The sequence below is a fragment of the Acanthisitta chloris genome, unplaced genomic scaffold (assembly GCF_000695815.1).
Source record: "Acanthisitta chloris isolate BGI_N310 unplaced genomic scaffold, ASM69581v1 scaffold12376, whole genome shotgun sequence".
Taxonomy (NCBI): domain Eukaryota; kingdom Metazoa; phylum Chordata; class Aves; order Passeriformes; family Acanthisittidae; genus Acanthisitta; species Acanthisitta chloris.
Window position 1 is genome coordinate 47475 of NW_008678755.1, and position 19908 is coordinate 67382.

A 19908-nucleotide genomic window follows, 5' to 3' on the forward strand; every position below is an offset into this window, starting at 1 on the left:
GGTTTTCAGGGTTTGTGTTCTGCAACTTTGTACCTTGGTATTAAATAAAAACCACTCTTTACTATCTTAATTCGCAGAACTCTGCCCTGGTTCATTCACCAGTGGAACCTGGTTCACAGGAAGGTTAGCAAAACCTACAACACTGCTGAGTTAACACCTCAGTAATTAAGACTCCTGTGAACAAGATTCACAGAATTATGAGGGTGGTGAGACACTGGCAGAGGTTGTCCAGGGAGGTAGTAGAAGCCCCAGCCCTGGCAGTGTTCAAAGCCAGGTCGGATGAAGCCTTGAGCAGCCTGGTCTAGTGGGGAGGTGTCCCTGCCCATGGCAGGGGTGGGTTGGGACTAGATGATCTCTAAAGTCCATTCCAACACCTAAAATTCTATGATTCTTTGTACAGTTGTGGCAGTGCCCAAAAATGAGCTTTTTCTCCATTTGCTTAATTGATTCCGTATGACACTTTAAGTACGGAAGTATGTTCTGTATTTCAAAATGAAACATACACTCACGAGTTTTCTGATATCACAGTCATATTTTCACCTGGACTGGGAGCCATCCAAAGGTATCCTTGAAATACAAAGATCTCTGATCTCTTCTAAAAGCTAAGGCGTTTTCTGTGTTTAACCGGTCCAATTCTTCTTGATTATTCACCACAAAAATCTGGGGCACAGAAAAAGAGGTGATTGGTAACCTTCTCAAGAATTTTTTTGGACTGTCTGAGAATCTACTTTTACCAACTGACGTATGTATCTGCAAATAGGTAAATAATTACACAGAAAAAAGGTTGGGTTGTCTTCAAAAACAGGGTGGTGTGAGAACTTATACCCATGGACTGCCAGATCACAAGAGGCTCCTGGTAAGAAGGGATATGAGTTTCCCCAAGCACCTAGCTGTGGCTCCAATGGCCCCCCTCCAATGGCCCAAAATGCACTTCCACAGGTAAAGATCATGTAAATACTGGTGCATAATCATTGCTTAAAAGAGCTGTCATGTGCTCAAATGATTAGATGCTTGAACAATTGCAAAATCCATACAGGCATGAGTGCTTTTTGTGGGTTTGTCTATAACATTTTTAGGTATGCTCATGGCTACAAAATCAATAATGCATAGCTTAATGCAACCTTCACTTATCTTTTACTACTTTGTACTTTGTTTAGATTTAATTGACATTAAAATGCATGTTTCTTTATATGCATATACTCTGGTCTAAAGCCAAGTCTCCAATTAAACAGAAAAAAAAAAAGTTCGAAATTGAAAAAGTAGGACAAGCTCCTCTCTTACCCATTTTTTAATGTCTCAGCCACTGAAATTGGCTGTAAGGGGCATTAGGAAATAATCTCTTCCTTCAGCAGCTTAATCAATTTAATTTTAGCAAGATTCAAACAATTTTTAAATTAAGAAAAAGCAAATGGAGTGCTTCTGAGCAAAATGGATTTAGGGCTGAGCCTGATTCCCACCAGCATTAAAAAAATTGGCTTTTTTTAAAACAAATTACCCTGAATTTTTTACATAGCAGAATATTCCCATAGCCCTGGACAAAGGCCAATTTCATTAAAGAGGCATTGAATAAAAATGCCTTCAGCTTGAATGAAAGAAAGCAAAGAAAGAGGAAGCCAGCAAAGAACTGATTCTGTAATTGTGTTCAGGAGCTCAAGGCCCAGGCCCAGAGCCCCAATTTCTCTTGAAATCAATAGCAGATCTGTGCTTTCTGAAACTCTGCTACAGATGCTGGCCTTTGAAATTGCAGAAAGATTTAAAAAAAGGAATGAATCTTAGCCAGTGATGGAAAAACAGCACTTTGTTTCTCAGCCTCTCCCCTGCTCTGGCAGTGCTGGCACTGGAGGAGCTGGTGGGTATGTGGGTGGCAGCTGAGGATGAGCTGCAGTTGGATGCTGGTTTGGTAAACCACACAACACCAGGGACAGGGCACAGAGCACTGTCTCTGGGTCTTTTTCATGTCCAGCTATAGAAACCCCACCAGTTTTCAAGTGGTACAAGGCAGGCTTCAAAGCTGCTACACTGGGGTCTGAACAGAATAAATAATAGCAGTGTTCAAGCTCCTGCTCTGTACACTCAAGGGATTAAAACAAATGGGGCAGGCAAAAGGGGAGTGCTGCTCTACAAGTGCTCCCCTTCCAGAGCTGAGCCTTGCCTCTTTGCCATCTTGCCTTCCTGAGAACAAAATGGCACTTCATCATCAAGTGAGGGCTCATAGCGATAGCGTACGGTACTTATATCTTAGGTAGTTACACTCTCATTACTGTCTTTAAGATCTAATATGAACCTATAAGTAATAAGTAATAAGGTAAGTAGGTAATAAGACCTACACAGAATATTGTGAGACTATGAGCTCCTATGAGTTCTCCACGCTGTGAAGTACATGGCTTTGATGCCATAGCATGCAGTGTCGTGGGACATACACCTTTATTTCAGCATTTTCTTCTCTCACCGTTATGTTTTAAAAACAACAGGACACTTTTTCTTTGTAATGCAACACAGACTGGGAGGAGGAAGCAGTTGACAAGGATTGCAACACACATGCAGATTAGTGGGTTCGATGACCCAGTTTAATGCAGTGTTGTATGTTCCTTTCACACACTGTAACAGCTTCCTGACAACGTGACAGATGGGAATGTTAACAGACCTAATTGCTGCTGATTGATGTTCAGAGACAATCAGGCACTGCAGTTTCCACTTGCACGAGTGGAGTGGCTGGAATATGCTGGTACACAGCAGCAAGGTAGCATCTTCATTGCTCACTAAGTGCTACAATGCACAGAATAATAATGCACGGCCCAACAAAAGCAAAAGTACATAAATAGTATTTACAAAGCCCAAAAGATATCAGACAAAAAATTGCTAGGTCACTTTCTGCCAGTGACCTGTCCTTTAAAGCATTTTGTCCAATTTGCTCATAAAAATGCTTTCAAGGCCAGAGATAAAAATTAGCTATATAAACAGTTTGTCTACAGAAAGGAGCTCAGAAGCCTGACTCCCATGTTTTGTAGAAACTCCTGTTTGGTTCAAGGTACAGGGCCTATGCTTTGGGAGAAAGTTCTACCATATATGTAAAATGTTTGACCCCAATATTCAATTCTGAAATCACCACTTTTGCAGAAGAAGATATTTTTTTAAAAAAGCAAGAAAAAGATGCTTACTTCACTGACCAATCTGAAATACATCTTGATTTAATGAAATAAAAAGAACAAATCATATATGTATAGTGGGAGATGAAAGAGAGCATCCTCAGGCTTGAAAAAAGGTTTCTAAACACATGCTACCTTAGTGATGGTTTGAAACAGCTGCATTTCAGCACACTGATCACACAACACTTAGACTAGTTATGAGACCAAACTTTTTTTGCACCAACGGGATCTCAGAGATTTTGGATACCAGAAATAACACATTGCCCACACACAGACATATAAAATATTAGTGAGTAAACCACCTCTTGTAATAAAAGCACTTAAGAACCGCTCACATCCCCTCCCAGAAATTCTGCTTACGGCAGGAACTTTTGGATAGCTGTGTCCAAACAGAGATTCTTCATATGAGGGGTTACTCATATGTTGTGGTGTTCTGCAGAGACATCTCCCTGGAGGCCCTGGAAGTCCTCGTTCTCCCTTTGGTCCTATTGCAAATTGCCCTAGGAAGCAAAGTACCGGTTTGCTTTGTTATGAAGTTAATACATGAAACACAAAAACAGCCTTAGTGGGAAAAGTACAGGTCAGGTGGATAAATGCATTCACCCAAGTTTTCAGCTATAGACATCTCCCAGCAAATCCACTGGGAACTGAGGAGAACGATTACCAGGAATACCTGTTCCAGTACACCAGGAGAAAGACTCCAGTTTGTACCACAGTCATATTATTTCAGATTGCCTCTCAAATTTTTCTACAAACTTTACAGAGGAATCATTTGCTTAGAATAAATGTCAGCCTGTTTGAAGCTACAGAAATTCAGGACAGGATGAACACACAGAAAACTCTACAGCACCTATGCACCAAGTTTTGTAGTATCTGTCTCTGTATACATTCACAACACATCAGACTTGTGCATTTGTATAACCACTTGAGAATGCTGGTTTCTGTACGAGAAAACCCATTAGGAACAGAGGAGTTTTACAATCAAACATTCAAAAAAACCCAACTGATTTTTGACTTTCAAACTTCACCAAGGATGCAGTGCTCTGCAGAACTGGACTATGAGCCAACATGTTCATATTGAAAGCAGTGACATCATTACAGAAATGTCTTTTAGGAACAGAATTTATATTCTAGAGGGAAAAGATTAACAAGCCTGACACATAAACTTTCTGTGGATGGAATAAAGCCTTTAAAAAACAATCTCAAGATCCTGGCTGCCTTTCCATCAGCACAGTGAAAATTCTGTCCTCTGAAAACTTCCAGCTAATTTACTCAAGCAAATATGTTTCATGATGGGAGACATGAGACATAGATGAAGACTCTGAAGCTATGGCCAGCTTCACAGGAGAACCATTTCCATGCCACCACAAGAAGAAGCCTCCTGTCCACAGATGCAAGCAAGAGAAGAAATAGGGAAAGCAAAATGGAAGGGGATATTGAACAGATCGACTGTAGCACAAGCAGCTGCTGTACATTTGAAGCAACAGTAGCTTCCAGCTGGTTTTGCTTTTCTTTGCAGATACTTTAGTATATACCAGGGATGAGAAAACCCCTCCTGAGGATTCACTGTCACTGTGCATTGTGGGTCACATATTGTCACGTGTTGGACACGTATTCATGTCTGTGCTTAGTCTCACAAGCTGCCCAGGGTTCATGTGCATGCCCAGCTTTGAAGCTGTACAATTATCAGTTACAAGATTTTTCTCATGATTTCTACAACATGCACAAATGCAGTAAGCAGAGGTCTCAAGCACTTTTTTATAGAGTTTTCTCCACTGCTCTTTTTTTTCCTCTGACTCCTATCCCTTTCCCTTCTCTTCCCTTCTTTCCTTAATGCCACTGTGACTTAAGTCTCATCTGTTTTTTCTCTTACAGAGCTGCACAGGGTGAGCATGTCCTGGCTGATTAGAAATCAGTCTTTCACTGTAAGCCAGGATATATAGAGAGGCAGCAGATCTTTGATGATGGAGATTACCTAGTCTCTCCAAGCCTGCCATATGGCTTCTCATCAGCCCCATCTACCCAAATCCCACAGGAACCACATAGGTTTTACTTTTGGTTTTGTTTGAAATATCAGAAGCCACAATGTAGGCTTTAAAGTAAGGTGTAGAGTCCTTAAAATGGACAAGGATGACATGACCTGCCTTCAGGAGAAATCCTCTCTTTGCCTCCATGGAGGAGCACTTTTTGCAGAGGGGCCTATGTGTACAGGGTGAGTTCCCAGGGGCTGGGGAACAGGGACACTCTTTAGGAGATGACCTCATCTTCTGCTTACCTAATCCTGAAGGTCCAGGGGGGCCTGGCTGGCCAGTAGGACCAGGCCTTCCAGGTGGACCCATGACACCCGCAGGTCCAATGTCTCCCTTTAGACCCTAGGAGAGAGGACACATCCATTTATTTGCTAAAATACTAATAGCACACAAGCTCTTCCAGCCAGCACTGACTTCCCTTTCAAGAAATGCAAGATATTTTCCAATAGAAGCATGCAGCATGAGCTTCACAGTCGCAGCTCCAGGGAGGAGGTGCTCTCCTACATAGAGATGGAAAGGCATGCCCAGGCAGGAATTCTGCTCCCAAATGTGAACAGTCACAGGGATCTGCTCTGAGGAGTCAGGAATCACCCTGCTCTGACTTCAAAAATTTCATAGCCTGTCTTTAAGAATGCCTTTTTACCCCTAGTAGCTCTCTAGGAGTCAGTGCAGCCCAGAAAGAAAGAGGAAAATCACCAAGGAGTTGTCAAGGGCTTCCACAGTTACATTTCCAAGTCTCAGGGTGCAGTTTTTCAGTAGCACACTAAAGACTTTGAAGCCCACAGTATTTTCAGAAGTGCTTTAGATGCCTGGACTCCTGTATCTCCTTGACTTTTGCCATGGGATATTTATGTTAACAAATCATTGCACGGCAAGCAAGGGCTTGGCTTTACAAAGTGCAAGCTAGAGTGTTGCCACACCATGCTGACAAATGATGTCCCTCTGGTACCCTGTCAAGAAGTCAAAATGCTATAAAATTACCTATGGGAGAGGAGTTCACACACAGTTACTATACAATAGCTAATATGCTGTAAAATCAGCCCTAATTGACCTCATGGGAGCTTGTTTGTGCAACCATACCCTTAGGCATTTGGAAGTTTCACCCTAGAGCAGTTCAGCACCTTCCTATTTTTGCTCATGAATTTAATATGGTGACACTTATTAAAAATAACTATATTTATCTTCCTGCTCATGTACTCTCCAAGGTTTGGATTTCCCAGCTTTATATTTCAGAAGTGTACTACGTAGCTAAAAGTTTAAGTATCTGATTTGACTTTTATGTAACAGCATACATTATTTAGCATAATGAAAATTATGTGTACTGTGCAAGATTTCTTTAGTGACAAAGGAGATGATTTCCTTGAAGACAGTAATTCCAGGTTAATGTGCATTCAGAGGTGTATGTTGAATGGTTGCATGTCTAATTTAAGAGTAATGAATCATATATAGTGATATATGCTAAAACGATTGTTATGTTATATCCCATGGATACATTTGAATGTCACTTGCACCATTTCAGCTGAGGAAGACTGATTTTGCCATGGCCCATAAAGAACTAACTGAATATTTGCTTTGTTTAATCCTGTTAGGTAAGATCTGTGCCATCAAAATATTCCAGGATTTATGTGAATGTCAGCAATGCTGATATCTAATTACTTCTTACATTATGCAACACAGAACTAGCAGACCAAGATTTTGTAACCCCAAAGAAGACTGTGGGAAATCTCTTTCCCACACAACAGCAATCTGGCAGAGGCAAGCCAGCGCCAGTCAGAAGTGTGTGCCTGAAAACGAGCTGTTTTCTGTGTCTCCTGGTTTGGAGGAATGATTGCTTAATGCTCCCCTGCTTTGCCCACAGAGTTTAAATAATAATGGCAGGGATTTGTACTAAATATTTTTGCCTTGTTTCTTTTCACATGGCATTCAGAGAAGCTTTTCCCACTGATAGTATTTATATTCCTTTCCTTTTTTTCAGAGTAACTATCAAAAGACCTAAGTCATTCCTCCTTATCAGGACTGAAACCCTAAACGCGATCCTTAGGGTCAGTTGGGTGTTAGGTGTCAGTTAGCAGCAGAGAGGCTGTGACTTGTGACTCCCACCCCCTGGCCACCTTTTAGGAAGAGCCTGCCCCAGAGGCAGGGGAGAGTTGAAGAAGTCAGCGAGCTAATCAAGATGTATCTCAAAATGGAAGTGGAAGTGACACCTTCCTAATTTAGCTGCTTTTATCTAGGCATGTCAGCTGGATCAAGAGACAGGAAATGGCCCCATGTTGATGCAAACTATCCTCTCAGCTGAACTAGCAGCTAGACAAACACAGCACTTAAAGGTGGCAGCCAGACTCACAGAGCTTTTAAAATGCCACTTTTCAGCTTTTTCAAAGGATTAGAAAAGAAGAAAAGGAAATAGCTGGTTCACCAGTTACAGAGAAGGAAACTGGTTTTCAGGCAGAAGATCAATTCTGAAGTTACTTTCAGGGCACCAGAAAGGGGTTTGTGTATTGAGCCTTGGAACTAGAAATGCCAATTTAGGGCCAGACTACAGTTCTTTTGGGCACATTGATTGTTGCCTTAAATTATGATATGCTTTATGTCACCACTTTTTGTTTAAGGGACTGTGTAATGTGACAAAACATTTAAGGTCAAGTAAGGAGTGTACTGTGTTCAAGTTATCTGCAGGCACTGCATCCTCTCTTTGCCTCATGCTATGGAAAGATATTCTGTGCATAGTACTTCGGCAGGACATAGGAACAGAATTTAGCAAAAGAAAAGAAAAAGAGAAAAAAAGACAAACCAAAAACAAACCAGCAAAGAGCACACATCAGCTTTTAAAACCTGACAAATCTAGGACAAAAAAATATTTCTTGTGGGTCATCTAGCAGACATTTTTTGCACATACCCTCCTTACCTGGGGACCTGTTACTCCCTCCCTAACACCCAGCTTTTAATTTTTCCCCACACTGGCTATTCTACCACTTCAGACATTAGCTGATGGCATCAGAGCAGCAGTGAAACTGGTATGCATCTCTCTGTGCAAGACTGGGAGTAAACAGATGGCGAATAAAGCACTTTCAGCTAAGTCCATTGACCATCAAGTCTACAAGCTCCTGTACCTGAGCAGATGTACATTAACACCAATGTCAGTGTAGCAAGGACAGTTTCCCTTTCCTGTCAGGCAGCAGAAACAGGCTCTGTAGGTGACAATTCAGAGCAGCAGGAACTGGTCTCCTTTGTACCCCCAATATCAAATGCTTAAAATAAATACAAAAGGAAAGGTGCACTCACAGAGGCCCATTTGGTGACCTGAACAGGTAACTATACCAGTATGGTTCCCTGCTCCTTGGAAAATACTATAGTGCAGTATCCAATTTACACACGATTCCTGGTCTTTACAATTCTCCTGAAAGTCTGAAAATATAGCTCTGCCAGCATAATTTTGAGCTCTCTAGCCATCAAGTGGGGCTGGGACTGTAGCTCTGTGTTGCTTATGATTCAAAGGAGGTGTTCCAAATCTACTCAGGTTATAGTAAATGAGTCTGTTACCAAGAAAGGAAAAATACAACTTTGCCATGCTACAGGGCCAGGGAGCTCCAAGCTACAGATAAAGCTCTAGCCCTAAAGCTGGGACTTTAACTCTTGTGTAGCCTGCACATACATGTGAGGTGTCTCAGGACTTCTTTCTGCTCCTCACATGATAATGTGCATGGCACCATGAAAGCACAGAACACACAGTCACACAGATGTCATGAGTCATAGGAAGAGGAAACACCATGGTCCTACTTGTTTGCCTCGTTTTCCAGGTCTTCCTATAGGTCCTCTGTGTCCTGGTACTCCAGATTGTCCCTTGGGGCCCATCTCTCCCTTGGTGGGTGTGGAGGGAAGGAAGCAAGATGTAAATACATGGTTAAACCTGCCTAATACAAGACAGCAGATGGACAGTGCTTTCATTCACATGATTCCTCTAGGAAACTCTAGCACCTTTTCTTTCTCAGAAATCCCAAATTAAAAGAAAGCATTTTAAAACAGACATAAAGTAAAAAACATGCCTTACAATTTTCCCACATATCCCTGAAATATCCCTTCTTAAAGAGAAGGTCAAATGGAGAGGGCAGAAACATGCTCAGAGACTTGGAGAGGTCAAGGCTAGCAAAACTCTCCAAACCCTTGGCAATATCTTGGTTTGCTGTTCAGATGAGCATGTAATGAAGATACTCAGAGAAAGGGAGGTGAATTCGCTCATCTACTAAGTTCCTTAGAAGCAACTATTATTTCTTTATCCTAATTTCAGAGATATGATGTGATTATGTCAAAAAATTGTCCTCCTTTAAGTTTTCCATAAGCCAACATCTTAATTTTGATTGGTTTTCAATTACAGAAAAACAACAACATAAAAACTGTTCAGAGTTATCACTGCTATTTATAGTAGAGCCATTTCAAGTCAGAGTATCAAGAAGGAAATATTTATTATCTTCAAGTGAATAAAATGCAAACGATCAGGGCAGTTAGGAATTTATAATCAAGAGTCTGGATATGTTAAACAGGAGGAAGAGTATAACGAAACCAATGATCTGGGGAAGAAAAAAGAGAAACTAACAGCAAACAGCTAAATCTGAGAGTTTTCTCCTGAGCTAAAAAGCCTAAAGAATTTGATCAAGTCAAAGCAGTGTTGGTCATTGAATCAAGCAAGACCTTCAATGTCTTACACTTTCCAGGAAGACCCTGAAGCCACTCACTGACCCTCTGTCAGCATTTAACACAACTCTGCAACACATCATGCCCACTTACTTTTTGTCCCAGCATTCCAGGGAAGCCTGTTTCTCCCTGCAATGTCAAAGGAGAAGAATCATCAGAAAATGTGTAGTGATCTTTGACACAGTACCACTTTCTTTAGGAGGAATTAAAACAAATGCTATGATATTGGTGAGCTAAAGCTCACAGCCATCTCAAAAAGAAAATTACCTGGTCTCCTTTGACTCCTTTGTCACCTCTGTCACCTCTGGAACCCTGGAGAGAGATATCATGGAAGCACCATGCTTAATTACTACCATTTCATGGAAAAACCAAAAGTATTTTTCCTACTTGAGGTGTTACTTGAAGTCAAGCAGAATACAGTTATATCTTCAGAGTGAGGTATTTGGTTCATTATTGGTATTATAACAGAATCAAGAGTAAGGCTTGTAGAAAAAAAGACTCCCCAGTTAATTACATTAAATACATGCTTTCCTGGACATAATACTTCCAAACTTGATTTTTTTCCCCAGTTGGCTTCATTTCCCCAGTTCAGGTCCAACTGTAAAGTCTTACAGTAAAAACTGTCTCCACACCATAGTGTGTGTCACCTAACTAAGCCAGACCAACAACTAAGGATTGTTAGAGTCACTCTACAGATAGGGAAACTGTAGTGAAATGCACTGTTCACATGACAGGGCATAAAATTCCCTTCTTCAGAGTCCCAGCCCAAGCCACAAGCCTGTGCTCCTTCTTGACACGTTTTCATTTCTCAGTGGGACCTTGAGACTTCATCAAAATTCAATCTCATTTCTACAGTTACTGGGTTTTTTTTCATAACAGTTTCCAAATATTAAATTACACATTATTTATTGTCACACTGACCTTTTCTCCTCTAGTTCCAGGAAAACCCTAAAGGGAATGAATGATAGATATATAAGTGCTTCTCTCTTTCAAGATCACCCAAGAAGCTGGACTTTCAAATTTTGAAGTGAAGAGAAAGAACAAAGCACAAATAATTAATTGCATCAACTTGTAAATGCAAATGAATATTTATAGCTCCTAAAATTGCACTGAAACAGAACAGTGAAATATGAATCAAAGGTGAGACAACTCAGCCCAAAAGCCAGTGTGTAAAAGCCAGTTAAAGCCAGCAGGTTTGATATTGCTTTAAAATTGAAACCAGGGAAATAAAATGTAACTGAAAGTGAATAAAGCCTGAGCTGTCACAATTAATAATCTAAAATAATTTTAGCAATAATCTTCCTCTTCTGCTTTCTTTGGTTGTTTGTTGTTATTGTTTTCCACCATGGAACATTCTTAAGTTATACTTAAGTAGTCTAATGTGAATATTAATATAAAACTGTTTCTGTTAGAGAAACATACAATAAACAACAGTGTCCAGCTCTTCTTTCCAGTCCTTTATTTGGATAAACTGATTACATAATTTTTTCCAAGTTCCTTAGAATGTTGTGGCTTAAATTTGTAAAAGCAGAGGTCTGTGCTATAGACAATGATGTGCAGATACTGGAACATTCAAACCAAATTGTGCTTATATCCAACTGTCAGTGCATAGGCCTAGTTTTAGTAGAGGACCAAAATGATCTCCACAGCCTTATGAGGTGGGTGGAAAACATTGCAGACATGATTTAATGCTGCAGATATGCTTAAGAACTCCATTGTTATAGTGGGATACAATTATATGTGAGTTTGCTTTTAAAATAAATTACAATAATTTATACCAAAGCATTTTTATGAAAAGCCAAAAACACAGCCAAGCTCAACCAGACAACATAAACTTGCTTGATGGAGAAGATATCTTTTTAGCTGTATTAGAAAGGATATCTCTTGATAAATGCTTTCCAGCAAATTCATGAGGGAAGCAGCTGTCAGCAGAGCATTAGAAACCAATGTCTGAAAATGCAGTGTTTGGTTAACAAACCTTGGAGCCCATTGGTCCTCTTGTACCTGGCAATCCCATCACACCCAACTCTCCCTTTTCACCCTAAAGGGGTCAATAAAGAGAGTTATTGATTGTGGCTCTCTGCCGAGGTCATGTTAGAATGTCTGACAGTTTGACGGTTCAGGTTTTGTGTCAAATAGTTGGGATAAATCTGATATTGGTATAGTACTGTAGTCAGAGGTGTACATTGCAGTGGTATCCTGCCTGAGTCCTCCTATGTTATGGTAATCTTCTGTTTGCATTTTCTTGTGTGAGTAACTTGTGCTTCAGTTTTGCCAAATGTTATTAAAGGAGAAATCACCATCAGCACTGCGTTCTTTTCTGTGTGAAAGTACATTGTCTCTACACATCATTTCCACTGAGTTGCAGAAAAGAGAGGTATTTTGCTGCATGCCTTATGGCTTGGGCAGGCATAGCGACTACCTTTATTGTTGTTCTGAATCATCCTGTGCTATACAGTCATTTGGAGCCAATAAATCATGAAAAACTTTACAACAACTTCTCTGGTTGCAGTCAGGTAATTATATCTAGCACGATGTACAGAGTAGACCCCCAGACATGTAGCAGGATAAATTTGGCACTCAATTCTCCTTCAGCTTTCACTGTCCTAGAAATGGAGAGGATTTTCATGTTGGCTACTGGCCCCAAAGAAGTTCAGAAAAGACTTGAAGAAACAAAGTAGGAGAAATAAGGACCAAACTAAGGCTGAGTCAAAGAAAGGGAAGACAAATAAAGAGATCCAGCTGAAGAAACAGCAGGCACAGGGGTGGATATGAGAAGAAAAATCCCCAAACAGCATCTTACTGAATATTTACAGCAAGAAAAGGATGCAGCAAATGTCTACAGTGAAAATGAGTATTGGAAGCCTGAGAAAATCAGAGATGGGGTGAAAGGAAAGGGAGGCACAACCAATGGAATTGAGCATAGAGACCTGCAGGTCTGTGTTCAACTAGAGCTTCCACTAACAGACAGGAAACCCATCTTTGTAAAGACCAGAAGAAGTGAAATGGTGAACCTATCTAAAGAACAGGAGACCAGTATGAGAGGAGACAATAAAAGCAGAGGAACTCAAATCAAACAGCAAGTAGGACTTGCAGTCAAACTATAGGAAAAAGCATTACTACTGAATGTGAGGGGTGCTTCTAGGAGTGTGATGAAAAAGCATAGTAATAGACAGAGTGGATTAAATCAAAATTAGGAAGACTGCATAAATAAAACTAAAGCCTATGTGAGGAAAGGTCAGGTGAATGAGTTTTTTGTCTGCTTTGATCTCTTCCTTCAATGTTTATGAAGGAAGGAGATGGTTGAACCTTCCCTCTGCCCTCATTGCTCCCACTGTAGGAAATCATAGTACACACTGCATTTGTGGGGGACACCATTTCCCATCCCACAGTTTGAAGTGAACATCAGTTTCTTCTAAGTACATACTCTCTTGTTGCTTGCCTACATTCCCACACACTGTATATGATGTCCTTCATCTAACATAGGCTGTGAAGATCTTGAAAGGTTGTTTCCCAACAAGAATTCGGAAGTCACCTACTATCAGTCTTGCAGTATCAAAAGCCACTGCACCACATCTTCTGAGATAAGGGCATCAACCTCCATAAAGCAAACAAAGACTCAAATATTTACTGGAAAATGCAGCTTCAAATTAAGCATTGTGTGCAGTCCTTTTGCCTAATGTGTATTGGATGGAAGAAACTCAAGTTACCCCAAAAGTCCCAGTAGAAACTCCATAAACCACAGTCCTGTGAAGAGCTGTATACCTTTTGCATAAGATAGTACTCATTAACGAACTGTCCTGAAACTTTTGTATAATAAATACAGATGAAGCAACTACACTGCGGTAGCAAAGAGCATTGTGTCATTTCCTCTGTTGTTGGTTAATAACAATAATAGGTATGTTTATTTGTATGGGAACAAACTTAAGAGATGTGATCAGCAATCCTCACGGTTTGTAATCTCTTTCCACTGACACCAGCCTGGTGTTTTCCCTCCGATGGCATGGGCTCACAGTACACCCTGAGGCAAAGAGATCCTCATAAAGAATAGTCATAATGATGATTAGCTTAGAAATACTGATTTGTGTGATTGTGAGACACTGGTGGCTATCAATGAGACTGCATTAGGTCGATTTTCAATTTCCCTTTGACTTGTTTAATTAACATAAGAAGTGCTACAAGGGTTGGGCTGAAGGTGGAGTAACTTAACCCTAGACTGGGCAGGTCTGTGCAGAACAGCGTAAGAAATGGGACAAGCACAGAGTGTCCATGCACTGCTACACCTTCCCAGCCTCCAGCAGATAGCTGTTTAGAGACTTCCCAAGACAACTGTTCTGTGCAGATTGTGATGTTGAACAGGTTATTCCATGTGAATTTTAGTCTTACCTTCGGTCCCACAGGTCCAGGCCATCCTACTGGTCCTGGCATCCCAGGGACGCCTGGGGGACCTGGTCTGCCCTTGAACGGAAAACATCGATTACAATGATTCATATAACACCATTCCTACATGCAGCCCTACATTACAGACAGGAGATAGAAAGAACTGCATGTAATTATATCAGCATGAATCTAATTCATGTTAAGAGTAGAACTAAACCTTTAACAAAGATATTCCTACTTTATTTACTATTTTTCTTATTCTAAATATTCCCATATTACTAGCTATAATTTCTCTTTGCTAAGTACTCTATCACTAGCAATAACTACATACATACAGTTATTTATCTGTTTTAATTACTGTCTATAAATCACTCGCAGTATCTCCTGAATTGCTGCAGGTTAGTGCTATTCTCCTGCTTTGCACTGCTTGATGATGTGATTAATATGAAATTGGCATCATAACATTTGGGGCTAAGAGCAAACTCCCCTGGGCCAGACAGGTTATAACAAGAGTTACACTGTTTTATTTCCAACCTGAGAGACTTCTCTTTTGGAACCTACTAGTTTTTGTCAGAAGAGTAAGCGCTCATTTACTGTTATTGAAGTTTGCACATTCTTGTAGGTTGGTGGGTTACTCTCTCCAAGACATTACTCTTTCGAATTGTTGCATTTATATAAAGAATATATTTGTTTACTGTAAGGCATTTGCAAATAGATTGAAGAAAATGACCTTTTCTGTTTATGTGTTTTGTATTTGTTTGAGTTACTGATTGGTAGCTGATGTCAAAACCCTTTGGGTATTATTAGAAAGGTGCTAAAATCCTTGGTATATTATTAGAAGGGTACTTCTTTTCCTGGTTAGTGACTACCCCCCGCATATCTCTGATTTCATCCTGCATTTCTGTCTTCTTTTAAAGTTAATTACATTAAATGGATGTACTTAGCGGCTGAGATAACGTATTCTGTTTCATCACATGTAGGGACACATATTTTTGACAATATATCACAGCTCATATGTCACCAAGCATAGAATTGTAGTCAGCACATTGCATTGGTGCCAAAATTCTGGAAGTGTAATCCTTAATGGTTATTCCTCCTTCGGGGTAATTGGCTGAGTCTTGTTTAGACTTTGGAGGAGTAAAAGGTTTGATTTTGCTTGGGGTTTTTTTGATACACCTTTTATGATAGCTCCAATACTCTGCTTCTCTTGTCTACAGAGACATAGTTCTGGTATTTCCCACTTTGTTTCACTTGTCTCCATGCTTTTACTGAGAAAAAACTTTGAATTCCAACCTGCTGGGGCAGCTCTCCCGCTCTGCACTGAGAACACCCTACCAACTACCCTGAGTACTAGTGCACAAACAGGTTAAACTTCAACATTAGCTAATTTTTATTCAACTGTTGTCTACATTCTTCTCTAGAAGCTGCTATGTGTCAAGTATTGGATGAGCTTCTGAGACAGCACCTTTGTTCATACCTTTCTTCCTGGCCTGCCAATCTCCCCCTGCCAGAGAAAGGAATATGTTATTCTTGTAGGCACCACATGAATCACAGTGGCTCATAAGTCAATGCATTTATATTTAAAAACAAACCCAAACAAAACATTGGGAATATCTTTGTGCTCAAGACTTTGCTAACTGATGTAAAATGAGAAGAATTACTTTATCAAAACTCCTTTGTCTTTCCTGTGTTCTCAGTCTCTACGGTCATCACCTTGTATAACAAAGCACATAACTGTGTGCCGAGCTTCAGGTATAAGATTCTTTTAGCATCATTATGGAGCAAATGCTTTGCAGATCTGAAAACATAACTTACCATATAGGCCAGTTTTAATACCTGAGGTGCCCCATACAATTCATACTGCATGGGAGAACTTTTAGATTAGGAAGATTGCTGACTTGTGCTTGCTTTAAGCATACCCTATACAGAGGTAGGTATCATGAGAAGCCACAAAAAATATTTCAAGACTGAAAATGAACACCGAAAGGCAAAGTTTTAAAATAGAGCTTCAAACCAATTCACAGCTTTACATTCAAACTAAAGAAAATACCCCTATCCATAAGGCTCACTAGACAGACAAGGAAAAAAGTGAACCCCCTCCCCTCCTTCTTTGCCCCTCAAAACCATATCAAACTCCATAACAACAGACACTTACTTTCTCCCCTTTTGGTCCCATTATTCCAGGAATTCCTTGTGGACCCTAGGGAGAAAAGTGAACACTATTATTAAACTGCATTAGTAAGGAGGCACTGCTGCTTGCCTTCCCTCAAACCTTGGCCCTGTGGGTGTCTCCTGGGTACAGTGTGAATCCATAAGTTTGAGGTGTTGGTTATTATGTTTGAACGTGGCCTCTAAATACCAGATCTGTGCCACTGCTGAATGGCAGGCTGGAGAGTTGGACTGACATGAGAAATTCAGGGGCATCTCATAGATGAAGAGGGTCAGCAAAAAAACCAGGCCTGGGGCAAATGAAAGATGAGAAGTTATCGGAGTCCCAAAGAATTAGCAACAACAAGGGCACGGAAACACTGCATCAGCTGGCAAAGGAGGTCAGCCAAAGGAGTGGTAAGGCAAGTAGCATAAAACATGCAGATGGGCTCTGCAGGGTGGGAAGGACATGGAGGGTTTCCACCACTTTTGAATTCTGAAGATACTTTGTTCTCCCAAATGAGGTTGATTCTCCTTTCAGGAGACTTCTTAATCCAGGAGACCTTGAACTTCTTCTCAGAAAAAAAACCTAAACCCAGCTTTGCTTCTACAATGCTTTGACTCATAGACCACCTTTTATATTTGAATGACTAAAGAAAAAAATCCCATGAGCCAGCATAGAGGAGCATTAGATTCACCATACAAATTGCTCACTCCAGGTTTCAACTCTGGCTGTCTTATACTGTCCAAAATGTGATGCAAATTGTTCATGAATAGGAGCAAAATGTACCCTCAAATGCAAATTACTCCAGCTATTTTAGTCAATAGAGTTATTCTAGGTTTTCAGTAGTGTAAATCAGAATGCATCCTATTAGATTCAGAGCCAAATTTTACCTTCTTTCTTTCATTTTACCTTCTTTCTTTCATTTTACCTTAGGTTACACATGGGAGGAATTATACTCGGAGTTATACCATTACAAATCTCCTTTTTCTGAAAAAGTGTTAAAATTCAGCTATTAATCAACAGTATGAGCTTCTCAAAGTCTTATGAAAGTCATGCAAGCCACAAGAGAAAAGAACTCAGAAGTATTTATTAGATGCCTTTTTGCAATGGCAGTATTTCTTTGCAGGTGGCCATTGTAATAAAAGTATTGCCCAGAGGATTGCTGGCTCTAGCATTGTCTCTTTACAAGACACAGTCCCTGAATTTATAATTAAAAATTCCAAAGCCATGTTATATCCACCCTACTGTCTGCCTTTGTGATAAAATCTGCCAGCCTGCTCTATTTAAAAATGTTCTTGGAGGGATCATAGGTCATTTGGTTACAAGATTAATATTATTTATAGCAGTGGACCTTGTAGAACAATAGAACTAACATTAATGTTCTTCCAATTTAAGTCAGAGGTAGAATTAAGAGGATTTTTTAATAAAAAAAGACCATCTAGACAAGACTGGAATGACAAAAGTTTCTTTCACATGTACAGTAACTCTGGATCATGGCCAACCACACTGCAGGGCTGTTTCATAATACAGAGAAGCCTTTTCTCAGCACAGGACTGGACAGACACTTCCCATCACTTCTTGACATACCTCATCACTCAGAAGCTAAATGAATCTGCTTCATCATCTCAGCAAAGATGAAATGGCAGGACAATAAAGACAAGGTTCACGGGGGTTGGATCAAGATGATCTTTAAGGTCTTTGCCAACCCAAACCATTCTATGATTCTATGAAAAGATTATGTAGCTTTCACCTTGCAACTTCTGAAGTACTGTCTTCTAAATAAGTAAACCAAACCTTTATGCTACATAACTGAATCTTTACTTTGATCCAAACCTTTACTTTTGTCCAGTTTTAAACTAGTGTTTGGGTGCTTTTTAACTTCTCAGGCTGCCAAAGTCTCAGTCACAGCTTTGGTGCATCAAAGGCTCCATTAGCTCTATCAGCTGTACTGTAATACACTGGCACTGATCATTGTTCCAAAGAACCAGGCACAGCACATAGATTGGGAGTGCCTGTGCCCCAGGAGAAACTGGAAGTACCTCTACACAAAAAGATTCATTTTTCTTTGGAGGGAACAAACTGGAATGGAAATGCAAATGGGCAATCTTCTCCACATTACAGGGATGTTCACAAAACCCTTCCCCCAGAGGTGGTCCAATGCCTCAGAAGAAGGTCAGGTTGGAAGGGGCTCTGAGCAACCTGATCTAGTTGAATATGTCCCTGTTCATTGTACAGGGGTTGACCTTTAAAGGTCCCTTCCAACCCAAACTATTCTGTGATTCTAAGATTTCTGACCTCCTTCTGAAGATTTATGAATGTATAAAGTGTAGAAAATGAGGTGTGAGGTCAAAAAGACTGGTCCAAGGCTACCCAGCAAGCCAGAGGTAGAGATATTGCAGGTCAAGCTAGGAGATCCCACTTCTGAATCCCACCCCACTTCCCTTTTAGAGCCCCTCCTTGTCTCTGATGTTTATTGCAGGTGTTTGCCTTCTCAGATATGAGCTCCACTAACATTCAAGTCCATTACACCTGTTGTGCATCCACTCCACAGGCTCTTGTCCTCACATAAAAGGACAACAGGGTCTAAATCGAAGGAAAAACTGACAAAGAGCCTCTGAAGGAAGTGACTACACCTCCAATATTTTTGATAGGTGCTACCCAGTGTAAAACTCCTCAAAAAAGAAGGGTGCACTTGAAACAGACTGAAGCATACAAGGCAGAGACGAAAACATAGGGTAAAAATCCTACATGACTTATGCAAAGTCATATCAAAATGCAATCAAGCCAGAACTTGGTATGACTATTAAGTGGTAAAGAGCATTTTCAGATGTTTTACAGCTTTGTAAGGACCTTGGAACAAGTGAGAGAATGATGTGGTTTAATTACAAATGCATCACTCACCTGGGGGCCAGGAGGCCCTGCAGGACAGTGTGACTCAGGAAGAGAGGAAGCCTGTATTATCCAGAGCTCACGACACAACTCTTTCATATCCAGGTCAAACAGATTCTATGAAACATAAAACATATGCGTGAACATGAAGCCCCACGTAGTCTGTTGGAAAAATGCATAAAAATCCAGCCACCACACACTATAGCCTCAAAAGAGCTCATTCACTCCCTTAGGGAGAAGCCTAGGGTTTGTCACAAGGTTATCTTCATGGATGCTTGAACATTAACACTTCAGCATAGCATCCTGCTCCATGCTCCTCTCACAGGGGCACATTGCAGCCAGGCTGCTGTGTGCCCCTCTGAGCCAGCATGGGACCCTTGCCTATTCTTAGACCTGACCCTGCCCTCTCTTTCCCACTTTGCAAGTAGCAGCTCCTCTCCAAGAATAGTGTCTTTGCTCTAATAATAGAGACTACATTCAGGGAGAGTATAGGCAGCGTGAACGTCGCTCCAGAAAATACTGACCCGTAGGCATTCATTCACTGCAGATCAGAGCCAGTGCCTTAAATGATCAGTGAATGTCTGATCTTCAGACTCTAAATTAAGCTTCTGTGAGTAAAATG

General features: G+C 40.5%; 1 protein-coding gene across 1 annotated transcript in view; it reads right to left on the reverse strand.

The window, feature by feature from the left end:
* Positions 1–19403, reverse strand: part of COLQ (collagen-like tail subunit (single strand of homotrimer) of asymmetric acetylcholinesterase) — a gene marked incomplete at its 5' end in the record, with an annotated part of 24359 nt that extends 4956 nt beyond the window's left edge. The window contains 12 exons of the mRNA XM_009077038.1: positions 541–660; positions 3507–3646; positions 5422–5518; positions 8954–9034; positions 9959–9994; positions 10133–10177; positions 10787–10813; positions 11844–11906; positions 14252–14323; positions 15723–15749; positions 16401–16445; positions 19299–19403. Of these exons, the coding sequence (XP_009075286.1) occupies positions 541–660; positions 3507–3646; positions 5422–5518; positions 8954–9034; positions 9959–9994; positions 10133–10177; positions 10787–10813; positions 11844–11906; positions 14252–14323; positions 15723–15749; positions 16401–16445; positions 19299–19403 (858 nt within the window). The remainder of the gene's footprint in view (positions 1–540; positions 661–3506; positions 3647–5421; positions 5519–8953; positions 9035–9958; positions 9995–10132; positions 10178–10786; positions 10814–11843; positions 11907–14251; positions 14324–15722; positions 15750–16400; positions 16446–19298) is intronic.
* Positions 19404–19908: the final 505 nt, after the last annotated feature.